Source organism: Anolis sagrei, chromosome 8 (assembly GCF_037176765.1).
Source record: "Anolis sagrei isolate rAnoSag1 chromosome 8, rAnoSag1.mat, whole genome shotgun sequence".
NCBI lineage: Eukaryota > Metazoa > Chordata > Lepidosauria > Squamata > Dactyloidae > Anolis > Anolis sagrei.
In genome coordinates, this window is record NC_090028.1 from 11,291,587 (window position 1) to 11,308,080 (window position 16,494).

The following is a 16,494-nucleotide window of genomic DNA, read 5'->3' on the forward strand; positions in this document are numbered from 1 at the left end:
GCTAAGTTTTTTATCAATGTACTTTTTCAACTCGTCCATCTCCTTAGCGGACATCGGGTAGATTTTGGCTTTAGGGAGTGTTGCATTTTTGTTCAGTTCAATCTTCACCTCAACCCTCCTTTTTGGGGGTAGCCTATCAGCTTCCTTTTCGTCAAAAACATCTGCAAAGTCTCGGTACTGGGGAGGGATGTCTTGCACCCAATTCTTCGGTGGCATGCTCTCCTCCCCTCGGTTGCCCATCCCCGCTGTTGTTTCAGGGAATCTCAAGCTTCTCTCTTCCCAATCTATGCTAGGGTTCGCCTCCTGTAGCCATGGCATCCCCAAGATTATGTGGTATGTTGCTAACGGGGAGACTACAAACGTGATTTCGCCCTCCCATCTGCCTATCTTGCACTTCACCCCCCAAACCTCAAACTTTGCTGGGGCTCCTGTTGCAACCGATCCGTCTAGTTGGGTGAAGGCTATGGGGGATTGCAGGGCTACCTTCTTACAATTCAGCTCCTCGGCTAGTTCGGGGGTCATTATGTTCCTGGAGCACCCGCAGTCTACAAAGGCTTTGCAGCCAGCCCACTTATCTATCCCCTCCAGCTTGATGGGGAAGACTAACATTCCAGGGCTGTGACTCACCAAAGTTCCCTCGGGGCCTCAAGGAAAGCGCATTCCTCTGCCTTTCTCCCGGCTGCTGGCTTTGCTTTGAGCTGCGGGGGATCCCCCCCTTCCTCTGCCAACACTCGGACGCCCGGTGGCCAAAACGGCCGCAAACATAACATCCGCTTTGCCTGCTCCTCTCTCCGCTTGTCGGTTCCTTTCTATGTGGCTCTCCACTGGGCCTTCGGTTCTCCATCCTGGGCGGTCCGGCCTGCGCTGCTGCTCCTCAGTGCCTCTTGACCTGGGCCAACGTTGTCTCCACACGTCCTGCCAGTTGGATCCACCCCTGGATCGTCCCCGGGTCGTCACGGTGAAGCGCCCAGGCCAGCAGCTCCTTTCTCAAGCCCTCCTTAAAGATTTCGACTTTGGTTTGGACTGACCACTCTGGGACCCTTTCGGCGAGCAACTGGAATTCCTCGGCGAATTCCGATACACTCCTCTGGCCTTGAGTGATGGTTTTCAGCCTATCTCTCGCCTTGATGCACTCGAGGGGGTCCCGGAAGCACTCTTCCAATGCAGCTAAGAACGCCCTCGCTGACCCCAGGCATGGGTCGCGTCGGGCATGGAGCTGGACGTACCAACTTGCTGCGCCTCCCCTCAATGCTGCCCCTACGGCTCTCACTCGGCTGGCCTCCGATCTGAAAGTCCTCCAGATAACCTCGTACCAGCGTCAGGAAGAAATCAAGGTCTTCAGACTTCCCTCCAAATTCTGCATGCAGCTCCTCTCTCCTCTGCTGCAGGGGTTGGGGCTACATCCCCTGGGCGCCTGCGTGTGCCATTCCTCCCGGGGATGCGGGTTGTCCAAACAACGCTCCGGGTTGCCCCGTGCCATGTCCTGCCCCGGCTGGGACTGCTACAGGAAGGGTCTGCGGGGTTGTCGCGGCTCCCTGTAGCATTCCCTCTCCTCTGTCGCTCGGAGCTGCTTGGGTCCTACGTCTCGCCCCCAGGATCTGGCTGCTCCCCGCGCTCCCCTCCCATGGCGACTCCGCACGGGGCTGGGGTTCCTCCAGCAGGGGGACCAGGCGATCCATCAGCCTTGACATCATGGCTAATGTGGTTTCCATGGCAGCTACCCTCTCCTCCAAGTATCCATACCTATGGGGGGAGGTAAAGTCTATCTCGCTGCTGCCTCTTCCTGCGACCTCTCTCGTTCGCCTTTGGGTGACCCCGTTAGGGTTAGCATATGCTGTTGAGGAGGCGAGCGCCGCCACTCTTTCGAGCTCTGCCTCGGCCTCACCGAGGAGCGAGGTTGGTTTTCCTCCCATCGCTCTGAGGACGGTGTCTTCTTCCTCCTCCAAGGGGGATTCGCTCCCCTCTTCCATCATAGCACCTCACCGCTGCTGCAGGATGGTGCGAGGAATTCCGGCTTAATGTCAGCTCACAACAGCTGGGCTCAATGATGACACGAGACTTCCATCATAATCAAACAAAGAACTTTACTGTCAGATACTAAGGCACAAAAAAGCCGGAATTGCCTGGACGCAGCAGGCAGCCCCTTATATACCCTCCCACTTGTTCAAGCGGTGAATTCCCGCCAGATCCAAAACCCCGCGCAAAGCTTCCCGCCACCACACAACTGCTTTCTTCAAGGCCACCAACTGCAGGGTTCTTATCAAGGCAAAATGTTAAGAATTCAGTTTCCGGTGCTCAATTCTGGGCTCTGGAAACTGGATCCTGACAAATAACTATCTTTTATATGGGTTATCTTCACTTCTTTAAATTTTCTGGTAATTACTTGTTATTTTATGCTTTGTTATAGACATGAGCCAGTATCCTTGTGTTTACTAACTCCTGAAGAAGAGGAATTTGTCCCCGAAACAGAGCATACATATAATATTACCTGGGCATCCCTGTAGGATTTTCCCTATGAAGATTTCTCTTGCGAGCTAAACTCCATCATCATTTGGATACTACTGCCATTTGAACTCTCTTCTGGATTGTGGACTTTATGACTCATTGTCTTCTCACCTTATTTGAAAAGAGTTTGTATTGTACTTCCCTGAAACCTGTATATGTTGGGATCTTACAACTGTAATGTCTGAGAGCAGTTGCTCCTTTATAATTTACTTTATTATGATTGTATTACAATTATTATGTTTGAGAGCAGTTGCTCCTTTTCATTTCACTCTATATGAATACATTGAATTACACTGAACTATATACTGAATACTTCTGCCAACCTAGGAGTTCGAAAACATGCAAATGTGAGTAGATCAATAGGTACCGCTCTGGCGGGAAGGTAACGGCACTCCATGCAGTCATGCCGGCCACATGACCTTGGAGGTGTCTACGGACAACGCCAGCTCTTCGGCTTAGAAATGGAGATGAGCACCACACCCCAGAGTCAGACATGACTGGACTTAACGTCAGGGGACTACCTTTACCTTATATACTGAATATCATATATTTTATGCTTCTTGAGTATTTTTTCCTGACATAGATCATTTTGTGTATTTTGACGGTTTATATTTAAGCAATTCAGCAAATCCTCTACTAGGTCTTATTTTCAGAGGATGTCTTATTTTCAGGGAAATAGGGTATATTCCTATTTATTTTCTAACTCCACATGCTTTTCTAAAATGATACTTTGCCACTCCTTGAGCAAATCTGCTGTCTTTAAAAATATATATATACAAAAATCACCAGAGGTAGTTTCAATATTTTTATTCAAAGCAGCTTCTCACAATGTATAAATACTGCATATTAACACACATGAAAAATACAACTTCTAAGGCACCCAGAAAAATGTGTTCATACACTAGGTTACAGGACCATCGACAAATATATTGTGTACAATTTGATCTAGACAGTCAAATATTTGATATATCAGAAGATACATGTCTCTCGGCACTCAACTAATGTCCAAAGGGTTATTTACAACACTGGTTAAGGGGGTGCCCCATACCTTTGCATTCATTACACTGTGGACTCACCATCATCACAATTATTGGAAACTCATTTCATCTTATTCTAGGACATTCAGACAACAAAATAATTGATGGGCTTTATTATTGGGAAATGACTACATTTTAACTCATTAGTGCAAAATTCTAATTAGAAGTCAAATAAGTCATTTTGTTAACCCCCCCCCCCCCAATCCCTTTTGGTTATTTGCTTTATTTCCAAGGTTTGGTAATAAGCCTTACCAATAGACATTCAAATGTTTCCTGACTTCCTTTCATTTCTCAACATTTTTAGCAGATAGACCCTAATATGGCTATCTTGCTCTTTCTCTCTCTCTCCCTGAAATGAGTAAGATGTGATGCAAAATGAATGTCAAAAAGGAATCGACACCTGGTTTTTAATGTACAGGTGACACTGGCTCGTTTTCTGACCAGCGTTGGATTAGGGCAACAGTACTCTTTGGTCCTTAGTTTTCTTTGAATGGAAGATACATACCATACAGTATATATCTACAGTACATGAACGATATTTCCTTGAAGCCTGTTGACAAGTTCAATGACTGAGTGGATGACTTTCCATGTATTCGTGAAAGAGATTCAATATGGCTTAAAAACATAGAGTTAATTGGGTAGCGATCACACATCTGGGATACAGAGTACTTAAATGCATTACGATTAAGATTGTCTGAAGTCTCTTATGTAAACTTCTTTAGCATCTCTGAAAGATTGGACTTTTATAGATCCAGCCACCCACAAACAGCCTGGGAGTGATTGGCATGGTGGGGTGGACAGTATGTTCACTTTCAGAGAATAACGCCCAGGTCAACAAACCTAACTATGTTGTTTGACAGAAACAACCCGTATTTTCCATTTCACAAGGAAACAACATTAAGGCCTTGCATTCTGACTTGGACTACTGTCTGAATGCAGCTACCAGGGATTGGGGAGGGGGTTCTTAGAGTCCACGTAGAAGTAATGGCAACCCAACATGTTGTATTTTCCAATGTGGATTGTGCCAAATGGTTTCTCCACCCAAATACGTTGAATGGCATTTCTCCATCTTGCTTTGGTGACCAGATCAGGCAAAAGCAGTATAGCAGGAGGAAAAGGTTCTGGCTTAGAGAAACACCTGTGATCAAAGGAGTCAAAGTGAAGTTGCTCTCAACACACTTTCCTTTTCCAACCCAACTGGAACTCCACAGCTAGGACATGCCCGTTTTTCCAAAATGGAAAGTGACTGGAGAGTCACAAGTGACTTTTTTTGGGGAGCAAGCATTATTTAAAGTAGTCTTATATTACAAAAGATTGTCCCATAGAGACCTCTATCTCAAAGAGAGGGTGGATGGTGTCATAGTCTGAATACAATTTTTGTGTACAACAAGATGCTTGACCACACTAGGTTATTGTAAGTCTTTTGTGTACAACAAGATGTTTGACCATACTGGGTTGTTGGAGGCATGACCACACTGAATTGTTGCAGGTTTTTCGTGCTCTATGGCCATGTTCTACAAGTATTCTCTCCTTATGTTTCGCCCACATCTATGGCAAGCATTTTCAGAGGTTGTGAGGTTTCTGCCATAGATGTAGGTAAAACGTCAGGTGATAATGCTTCTAGAACATGGCCACATAGCCCCAAAAACCTACAACAACCCAGTTATCAGATTTCCACCTGATGTCTTGAGTGGAGCTTCTCTATCCAACTTTTTAGCTCTTGGAAGTTATCTTTTAATAGAGAAGAGTGCCCATGGAGACCTCTATTTTGGGGATTAGGGGGGGGGGGAAGGGAGGTGTGATGTGATTGTGGAAGGTCTGAGGTCTCTCTGAAAGGCAGCAGATGACCTATTGGCTACACCAGTGGTTCTCAACCTGGGGTCCCCAGATGTATTTGGCCTTCAATTCCCAGAAATCCTAACAGCTGGTAACTGGCTGGGATTTCTGGGAGTTGTAGGCCAAAAACATCTGGGGACCCCAGGTTGAGAACCACTGGGCTACACGATTCCAACACATGTTCTATAGTGGCCATATTACTCCAAATGCAATTTTTGTGTGCAACATGGTCTTAGGAGACCATGGCCGCACATCAGTGATTTCCAACCTTTTTGTGCCCACGGACCATTCTCCAACATTAGTACCACATCAGCTCTAGTTTCTGATACAGAACATATGTCATCCAGTAGTCACCATTTGCTCGCCCACAGAAAGCCATCTATATAAATAAAAATGTAATGTTTTGTGGGACTGAAATAACTTAAAAACCACTGGACGAATTGACACCAAATTTGGCCACAAGATACCTATCAGGCCAATGAGTGATCACCACTAATAAAAACCAAAACAAAACAACAACATGTGACCATCGTTCGTAAAAACAAAAAACAAACAAACAAACAATGGAAAGGACTTAACCCCCCCCCCCCAAGACTCCAAAAAGACATTACAACGCATGTACAAAAATGACTCCAGGGCCCTGCCCCCCTCCATTTCTACTTGAATGTTGCAATTGTCCATCTGGATTACCTTCTGGTTTCTACTAGCCAGCAGGAAACCTGTAGTGGGAGGAGTTCCCTAGCCCAAATTGTTTCATGTCTGGGAATCTTCTGTTTTTTGAGGGCCACAGCAACATGGGCCATAGCTAGTATTTAATGATTTAGAGCTGCAAACCTTATTTTAGGACTAGTGGCCCCTCAGTACGCTGCAGCCTACAAGTTGAGAATGACTGCTTTACATCATGAGGTTTTCACCCAAAGTCTTGGTTGGAGTCCTTCCACCCAACCCTTTGGACAGGAACCAGTTTTTGCTCCTTAATCCACTTCCAAATGTGGGGAAATATGTAGTGAAACAAGGTACTCTCAGTCGGTAGCTCAAGGAACTCTGGGAAGGACCAGATAAGAGTTGGAAAGGAAGTCCCCATGAACTCTGGTTGGGCATTAGTCACAGTTGTTGATGACTTTGCCTGGTTGGAGAGGGTCACTGACCTTCTATGGTCCAGATAAGGCCTATGGTTGGTTTCCTCCCTATTCAAAGACATGCTCTGCTGCCATCACATCTAGGTGGACCCATCTTACAGATCAGTTAACAATGTTTTGATTCAAACTAGTGGTAAGGCTTATTCACAAATGCAATAAATTTACAAATTTATAGCTCAACTCACGTATTTTAAGGCTGAACTGAAAAAAAATTCAAAGAAAAACAAAAACTGCCTGCATATATCTATAAGGATGTGAGAAAATATTATTCCAAGTGGAAAACAATTGGCACCAGCCTCTGAATGTTAGACGTTAAAAGAAATGGTTAATAGTCTTGGAAAAGATTGCCTAAAACGCTTACCCTAATCTACCACGGAAATATAAAAGTTTATATTTTTGAAAATATATACTGTATTAAAGTCTGAAAGCTTATTCATTGAAACAGAGGGATACCCAGCTAAGCAACACTTTTATGTACAGCAAAAATATACATGCAAGACGAAGTCACGGAAATAAATTGCTTACTTTTCCATATCTACAAATGAAAAAAAATTGCAAGTTTTAAAAAGATCTGTACAAAGCCATTTACATAAAATAATACAACATAATTAACAATTTGCATTTATAATAATTATTATTAAATACTGTGAATATTCAATAAAGGTATTTGATTTAGTATGTACAGGACACACAGAGAGTTCAATACCCAGTGACGGCAGAAAGATAAATCTAGATGAGAAACGTGTTTTCTTAAAAAGATCAATACAACCCCCCCCCCTTTAAGAAAAATATCAAATTCAAATTAGATTAATGATCTCTGTGTCTTTTTTTAAAGAAAAGTGTTTAAAACTTTTAGTCACTCATTTTCCAAGAAAAGTATGACAATAGGAGTAATTTTGAAAATACTGTTGAAGAAACTATTAATAGTGAAAAATCAAGTGTGTTATGCTATGGAAATTCCTTGTTCTAAAACCAAAATTGCAAGATTCTGTTGACACAATTCATCCTGTCAGTTTGCTCATTTTGGGGGGTGTATCATTTGTTCAGGAACATGAAAATCTATACACATAATTTTCAGGCAGGCATCCCAGGGTTCCTTTCTCTCTCCACTGGTGTGGGATTTGCATGAATCCCGCCCACTGCCTCTCCCTTAACCCTTTCCTATCCTTTTCTATGGCACACAGCAAACAGAGAGAAATTGATCAGCAACTGAACAGACTGGAGGGGTTTGGGGGACTGACTCAACAGGATGGAAGTTGTAGTTCACCCTGCATCAAGGCAAGAGCACTGTAAAAAAATGAAATCAAAGACTGGCTTCTTTCTAATAGTGTTACTACTTAACTACATGATATGACCTAACATCCCAAAACAAACCATGCCTTTTTCAAATAACCCGGGCACTGCCGGGTGCCCAAGCTAGTATAATATAAAAGATGATCTGTCATATCTTTTGCATCACTCTTCCTTAGCGCCATATATTACATACTTATTCCTACCAATGCATATTAATGAATATGATGTCAGCTTCACAATCTGAGTTGTAATATGTTGAACCAGGCTATAGTAGTAAATGATACATGAATTGGTCGCTCCAAGTTACCATTATACGAGGGTTGAATGAAAAGTAATGCCTCCACCTTCGTAACTCCTCAACAGATGGCAGTACTGGTATGTGTCAGGCACTGGCTTGTTCAGTAGACTCCCCTCTACAGTTCCATTTTGGCGGGATGCCTTAGCATTGAACGGTTGTGTTGTTAATTATCTAGTGACGGAGGCCAGAATAAACCATGCTAGACTATGGAGAATGAAAGAAATCCCATGTCAAGAACATTGGCTAATGAAAATCCTAGAGATTATGAACATGGACAAACTAACCCAATGGATGAATATAAAGAAGTATGTTAAAATACTGGACACCAATAAAGAATTTTATGATACAAGAGAATCTGAAATAGATGAGAGAGATAAGATAAATTTTTAATAAGAAATGCTCTTAGGAGAGACTATGTAAAGAAGTTGCCAAACAATCAAGAGTGATCTAATTACTAAAGAGGATTAAATCGGAGGCGAAGAAGATTGGAAGTCGAACTAAACCCCCTACCCAAACCCCAACCCCAAGCTTCAAGTGTGGGTTCTTTTTTTCCCCTCTTTCCTTTTTCTTCTACTGGCCATATCTTTATACTTTCCTACTTTTCTATACAAACTAAATGTTCCCCCTCTTTTATTGTATCTGAAAAACTATATATATATATATATATATATGCAAAGTATGGAACCCTGCACAGACGGTCGGTCAATGCGACTTAAGCAACATGCAGTCACTGAATTCTTGATGGCAGAAGCTGTCACCTCAACATCTTTAAACTTACTTGCCCAACAACGCACAGTACTCACATCAACACAATCACCATAAACAGCTTGCATTCTCTGATGAATGTCCTTTGGGGAGACACCTTCTGCTGCCAAGAATTCAATGTTCTCTTAGTTACATCCCGAATAGATTACTGCAACGTGCTCTACGTGGGGCTGCCTTTGAAGACGGTTCGGAAACTTCAGCTTGTTCAATGGTTGGCAGCCAGACTACTAACTGGGGCGACATACAGGGAGAATACCACCCCCCTGTTGTGCCAGCTCCACTGGCTGCTGGTCCACCTCCGAGCCCAATTCAAAGTGCTGGTTTTGACCTATAAAGCTCTATACGATTCTGGTCCAGCTTACTTGTCCGAACGCATCCACCCCTATGTCCCACCTCGAAACTTAAGATCATCCGGGGAGGCCCTGTTCTCGCTCCCGTCAACAGCACAAACGTGCCTGGCGGGGACGAGAGACAGGGCCTTCTCGGCGGTGCCCCCCCCCCCTATAGAACACACTCCCAACTGAGGTAAGATCGGCCACCTCCCTCCTAGTTTTTCAAAAGAAACTAAAGCCATGGTTTTGGGACCAGGCTTTTGGACAATAGATGCAAACAGCACTTTAAGGGAATGTGACTGGAATGACGATATGGCTGATGAGACTGTTTTACTGTTTTAATGATGGCTTATGTATTGTTAATTATGCTTTTATGTCTAATTGTGGTTTTAATTTTGTAATTTGTTATGAATGGCTTCGGAATGGGGCCCATTGTAAGCCGTCCTGAGTCCCCTTTCGGGGGTTGAGAAGGACGGGATAGAAATGTGAAAAATTAATAATAGATAAATAATGACTGCATGTTGCTTAAGTCGCATTGACTGACCATCTGCACAGGGTTCCATACTTTGCACTTTAACGACACAATCGTTCAATGCTAAGGCTTCCCACCGAAATGGAACTGTAGAGGAGAGTCTACTGAACAAGCCAGTACCTGCTGCATACCAGTATTGCCATCTGTTGAGTTACGAAGGTGGAAGCATTACTTTTCATTCAACCCTCGTGTGTGTGTGTGTGTATGTGTATGTGTGTGTGTATATATGTATATATATAAGCAGACAATAAGAGAATCAACAGCCTTTTTCATGACTGAAGAAACTGATCTGGGCTTCCAACACATACAGATATTGTGGGGCCGTTCCACAAACCATCTTGCATATCGCTTGCCAAAATTATTTGAACAAATATTAACCAGATGCGGCATTCATTTGCACAGAAACTTTCATAGACATATTCTAACTAGACGGTGGAGGTCTGCCAAATATAAATCAAGAAACAGAATAAAACGCAAGCAAAAAACTAGCAGCTTTGAGACGTGAAACAAGACGGAATTAAATGGAAAGTGTTTTGTACCGAACATAAATCAGCCAACGGAAAAAAACTCACAATAACAACAAAAACTTACAGAAGTCTCTCTCTCTTGTCCATGAAAGCGATTGAAATGAGAGATAATGTTGACCTTTTGTTCCCTGTATCCCTCTCCCTTCACCATTTTAAACAAACGAGTGTTTAATTGGTGTAGTCAATTAAGCACAGAATAAACCACATATTAAAGCCATGGCATTCCTCTTATTTTCCTGAAGGAATATTAAGCAAGTATGTCCATACTTAATACCTGTGGGCACAACTTCCTGCATACACGGAGTGGATGGAGCTGCTGCTTTGGAACACGCAACAGCAGTTCATCCCTTCTCTCTTTATTGTTTGTACAGCTCCATTTACTTACAGTAGACCAGTGGTTCTCAACCTGGGGGTCGGGACCCCTAGAGGGGTCGCGAGAGGGTGTCAGAGGGGTCGCCAAAGACCATCACAGACAGTATTTTCTGTTGGTCATGGGAGTTCTGTGTGGGAAGTTTGGCCTAATTCTATCGTTGGTGGGCTTCAGAATGCTCTTTGGTTGTTGGTGAACTATAAATCCCAGCATCTACGACTCTCAATAACGATTCATAACAGTAGCAAAATTGCAATTATGAAGTAGCAATGAAAATAATTTAATGGCTGGGGGTCACCACAACATGAGGAACTGTATTAAGGGGCCGCAGCATTAGGAACGTTGAGAACCACTGCAGTAGACCAAAGAGCTTGTACAGTTGTCTCACCCTGGGCAATGTTATTATAATTGTATCAATGATCATTCTAATAGTATCTGAAGGATATCAAGAGTCTAATGTGTCTGTGTGTGTGTTTCTGCACACACCTACACACACTGAGACGTAAACATGCACACAAATAAATAAATTAAATAAACTCAGCAAGACGGGGAAACAACAAGGATTCCAAGTAAGTTTCTTTGTTGCAAAATTATTATTATTATTACGAATTATTATACATCGTAGATATAAATTAAATTCCACTCCACTCTACCCATTCATTCATTTTTTGAAAAGAACAAAAGCAAGCTTGAAAAGAAGAGTCTGACCCAATGTTGAAACCGAGCAATATAAAGACAATTTGCTTATAGTTGCAGAAAAAAAAATTGATCCCATTAAAAATAAAGAGATTACAAAGAAATTGAGATTTGCAGTGTGGCTTCAAGGGGACAATATTAGTGCTTTTCCAGCAAGTGGAATGTATAGTTTTCTTGAGCCATCAGTGCATTTAAATGCCTTTCCCAGCAAAGGCTGAGGATGTTATAACATATCCGTCACTCTTTCTTGTTGAATGAGAACCAGTTCTGTTGGGAAAACCACTGAGCTTTGCCATTGAACTCACAAGGAAATCGACACAATCGTAGGGACATCAGACACACTGCCACAAATTCCTTGGAAGAATTTCTTGGATATAGTTTGACTTTCGTATCTTTTTTTCCTAAGCCTTTCAGAGGCTTGAAATCTTTCTCCCCCTTTGAAAAAAATATTTTTTGCTTTTCTCTTTCAAGTCGCGAAACCATGTCAGACTTCATAAATTTTGTCTTGCAGATAGCTGAAGAGGGAATCCAACCCTTTGGAAGAACTCCAGAGCTGTTTTAACATCTGACATTCCTTCTCGTTCACATCTTCAAGGCCAGATTTTAGGAAACTCCGAACCAGGCATTTAGATTCTTCCAACACCTGGAGGAAAAACAAATTATAATCTTGCTATGTATTCACATTCAGAGAGGAAAAGAGCAGCATGATTCAAATGCTTTCTAGAAATGGTAGGTCTGAGATTGTAAATCTGGAACCCTTGGTTTGATTTCGGAAGCCCTCTCCAAGTGATGAGTCCAATATATAGTAAGCACCGGGACTGTGGCACAGCTGGCTGGGAGTCAGCTGCATTAAGGTCACTACTGACCGAAGGGTCATGAGTTCGAAGCCAGCCCGTGTCAGAGTGAGCTTCTGACCAATTTGTGTAGCTTGCTGTCGACCTCTGCAGCCTGAAAGACAGTTGCACCTGTCAAGTAGGAAATTTAGGTACTGCTTATGCGAGGTGGCTAATTTAACTAATTTACGAGCCATAAAAGTCTCCAGCAAGCATGCAAAGAAAGAGGAAGTACTTCATCAGTGTCACAAATGGACTTAATCAGTGTCACAAATAGTGTGAGAGAATTGGCCGTCTCCAAGGGCATTGCCCAAGGGACGCTCGGATGTTTGATGTATTACCATCCTTGTGAGAGGCTTATTTCATGTGGGAAGCTGGAGCTGACATACAGGAGCTCATCCTACTCCCCGGATTCGAGCCACCAACTTTGTGGTCAGCAGTCCTGGGGGCACAAGGGTTTAACCCATTGCGGCACCGGGGGCTCCTGTAAAAATGTAATACATTCATTGAATCTATACCTCAGCTATGTTTTTTCAGCCGTATTGTTTTTATATTGCTTTTAATTGTGTTGTTATTTGTTTTATCAGATGTTTTAATTAGTTAAAGTGTTTTACATGTGTGTTTTAATTGTAATCTTGAGCGTGTCCCTTGTAAGCTGCCCTGAGTCCCCTAGGGGAGATGGTTGGCGGTGTTGTGACTCAGTTTGACTCTGAGTCTGAAGCTGAGCCAGGGGCGGTTTTTCCATTACGCGAAGTAAGCGACCGCGGAACACTTTGTTTTTCCCAGGGGCGCCCCTGCGCCTCCTTAAATGCTCCTCCAATTGGGCCTCGTCCCACGCGCGGTGGCGGGGACAACGGCAGGAGGAGGCAGAAAAGCTGCGCATGGAGCAAGAGGGAAGGGAAAGGTGCGCGCCTCTGCTCTTCCCCTCTCGCCCCGCATGTGCCTTTCCTGGCGGCAGAGGCAGGAAAGGCGTGCGAGGGAGAAGAGAAAGGTGCATGCCTTTCCCTCCCCTCATGCCCCGTGCATCTTGTAGAGCGGCAAGAGGAGTGTGGGGCAGCAGCGAGGCTTGGCCATCTCCTTCTCCTCTGGGCGCTTCTTCCTTCTCCTCTCCGTTTAGACACCTCCAAATGGAGAGGAGGAGGAGGAGGAAGACCCTGGAGGAGAAGGGGGGAAGACCTCGCTGCTGCTGCTGCTCTGTGCCATCCTCCTCTTCTCACCTCCTTCGAGGCAGCAGCGAGGTCTTCCCCCCTTCTCCTTCTCCTCTGGGCTCTTCCTCCTCCTCCTCTCGGTTTAAGCACCTCCAAATGGAGAGGAGGAGGAAGAAAACCCTGGAGGAGAAGGGGGGAAGACCTCGCTGCTGCTGCTGCTGCTGCTCTCTTCTCGCCCCTCTTCTCGCGAGAAGAGGAGCGTGGGGCAGCAGCGAGGCTTGGCCATCTCCTTCTCCTCTGGGCTCTTCTTCCTCCTTTCCATTTGGGGATCTCCAAACGGAGAGGAGGAAGACCCTGGAGGAGAAGAGGGGAAGACCTCGCTGCTGCTGTTGCCCCACTCCATGCTCTTCTCTCTGCCCTTTGAAGCCTCTGCTTCGCCTGGAAGGCTCAAAATGTTCCAGCAGCATTCTCTCCTGACGTTTCACCCACATCAGTGGCAAGCATCCTCAGAGATTGGGAGGTCTGTTGGAAACTGACTCGCCCCCATTTCCTTCTCAGCTTTGGAATTATTACTATTATTATTATATTTTATTATATTTATTATTCTATTTACAATTATTATTTATTACGTTATTATTTTTAACATGAATTATTTATATTTATTAGATTGTTATGGCAGGCATCTTCAGAGGTTGGGAACTCTGTTGGAAACTAGGCAAGTGGGGTTTATATATATCCCTGTGGAATGATGTCCAAGGTGGGAAGAAGGACTCTTGCCTGCTTGAGGCAAGTGTGAGTGTTGCCATTGGCCACCTTGATTAGCACTGAATGACCTTGCAGCTGGATGCCAAGTTTTTAAACTTTGTGTTTTCTATATACATTACAAATTTACCCTTGGTTTGCTTCTGATGCAGCAAATAACCTTGCAACTTCAAAGCCTGGCTGCTTCCTGCCCGGGGGAATCCATTGTTAAGACATATTAGCTGGCCTTGATTGACTCTTGTCTGCAAGGTCATTGAATGCTAATCAAGCTGATGGGATTTGGAGTACCTTCAACTGATTCAGCTCAGACTTCCACAGACCATTAAAACTCCCATTAATGACAGATCTGAACCAAACTTGGCACACAGAACCTCCATGACCAGCAGAAAACACTGGAGGGGTTTGGGAGGAATTCACAGTAATAGGATCCTAGTGTTACAAGAGACCTCCAAGGGCCATCCAGTCCAACCTCCTTCTGCCATAAGGGAAAAACACAATCCAAGCACTCCTAACAGATGGCCATAGAGACTCTGCTTAATAATAATACTATTATTAATAATAGTAATAGAATCATAAAGTAGGGAGACCTCCAAGGTCCATCCAATCCAACTTCCTTCTGGCATAAGCGAAAAGCACAATTGAAACACTCCTGATAGATGGCCATTTAGACTCATAATAATAATAATAATAATAATAATAATAATAATAGCACCCTGTGGTAGTGTGGTGGTATGCAAAATAAAGTAATGAGAAGCAGCCAGAGATTTTTTTTTGTTTGAAAGACATAGATTGGATTAGTATGTGTTTGCTGCCAAATTTGGTGCCAATTCGTCCAGCGAGTTTTGAGTTATGTTAATCCCACAAACGAAAATTATATATTTATTTATATAGATAAGGTTATTCTATCTTTAGTCGTCTCAGTGGACTTACTTGTTGTGGTCCAAAATATTTTATTTTCTTTGGAATTGCCATGCATTCTAGAAGAAGTCCTTGCAGAAAGGAAGCCGTTCGTTCCGTAAACACAGAATATTTATTTAAGTGTGTGTGTGATGGAATGCATTGCAATTTGCAATTCCAAATAAAATAATATATGTGTGTGTGTGTGTGTGTGTGTTCATGTATGTATGTATGTGTATGTATATGTATGCATGTATTAAGGGCTGTTCTGTCTTCAATTGTCTCAGCAGAATTGTCATAATGCAAAGATCTTGTATTTTCTGTGAAACCTTTGTGTCATACTTGTAGATCAAAAATAACAACAAAAACTTAAAATTGTTGCCAAGTTTAAAAAAAAATTGCATTTAAAAAACATTAATTTGTGTTAATTCTATGTAATGTAACTATATGAACATAATGTAAGTAACCTTCTGGTTTTAAGGTAACTCTTTATTCACCTCTACCTTTTATTTTTCAGTGATTGGTTTTTGTGGGGGGGTTTTTTGTGGGGGGGGGGGGCGCCAAAATAATGTTTGCTTACCATTTAAAATTACCTAGGGCCGGCCCTGAGCTGAGCCCTGTGGGTTTTGTGAGCCAGAGCTCCTACAAGATGAGGAGGATGATGGGTTACAGATTTCTGTACATGCTTCAGACAGGATTGACGGTGAGGCTGCTGAAGGGGAAACAGCAAGTCAGTTCTCAGGGGAAAATAATGTTAGTGAGACTGATAATGAGAGTGAATTCCCACACGGCCAGGTGGAGATGTCTTTGCCTCCTTTGCCTTCCTATGGTGGCAAAGCTGCAGGACCAAGATAAGGGGTAATAGAGCCTTGAAGATAATGAATTAATGAGAAGGCAAAATCGTCTGCAATTAAGGGTCCGGAGAAGCTCTCGCTTGGCTAGCAAGCAAGAAGCCAAGTCTGCCAAAGGTCATCGCAATGCGTTCAGGTCTGCAAAGGGTATTTAGCCTTCTCGCTGACACACAGGTTCAACGTAGCTCTTTCCATGCAAACTTCTATGAACTAACCTTGGCTTTAAGCAGCACGCTTCTGGTTTCCTGAGTCTGGGATTTTAGGTCTTGTATTCAACTGTTTTCCATGGACTATTGTTTGATCATTGCTTAAAGGATTATGCTTCATGTTTTTGCCTTTGGATCTTGGGAACTGTGTCTTTGCATTTAAGCCTTATGGAACTTTTGTATTCTTCATGCTATGTTTTGATTTTGCCTTTTCTTCAATAAACTACAAAATCTACAGCTTTGGTGTGGTGGTGTTTGGGAGCAAGGTGAAAACTACCCTGAGTTGCAAAAGGCGGAGTATAAAAATAAAATAAAATAAAATAAAATAATAATAATAATAATAATGCCCACTGATCAGCCTAAATATGATGGACCTTTTCGAGCCACAATCTTGTTGCTTCGAAATCTACTTTTTAATGAGAACCTAGAAAAGTCATTTCAAAATTAGTTTCCATTGCATCCCAGTC

General features: G+C 43.2%; 1 protein-coding gene across 1 annotated transcript in view; it reads right to left on the minus strand.

Annotated features, from left to right (window-relative positions):
- Positions 1 to 3,297: 3,297 nt before the first annotated feature.
- The window catches only part of CDYL2 (chromodomain Y like 2), a 140,259-nt gene continuing 127,062 nt past the window's right edge, over positions 3,298 to 16,494 (minus strand). Inside the window, exons 7-8 of the mRNA XM_060788184.2 lie at positions 5,555 to 11,973; positions 3,298 to 5,417 (exon numbers count right to left, since the gene is read on the minus strand). Of these exons, the coding sequence (XP_060644167.2) occupies positions 11,815 to 11,973 (159 nt within the window). The 3' untranslated portion in view covers positions 3,298 to 5,417; positions 5,555 to 11,814. The remainder of the gene's footprint in view (positions 5,418 to 5,554; positions 11,974 to 16,494) is intronic.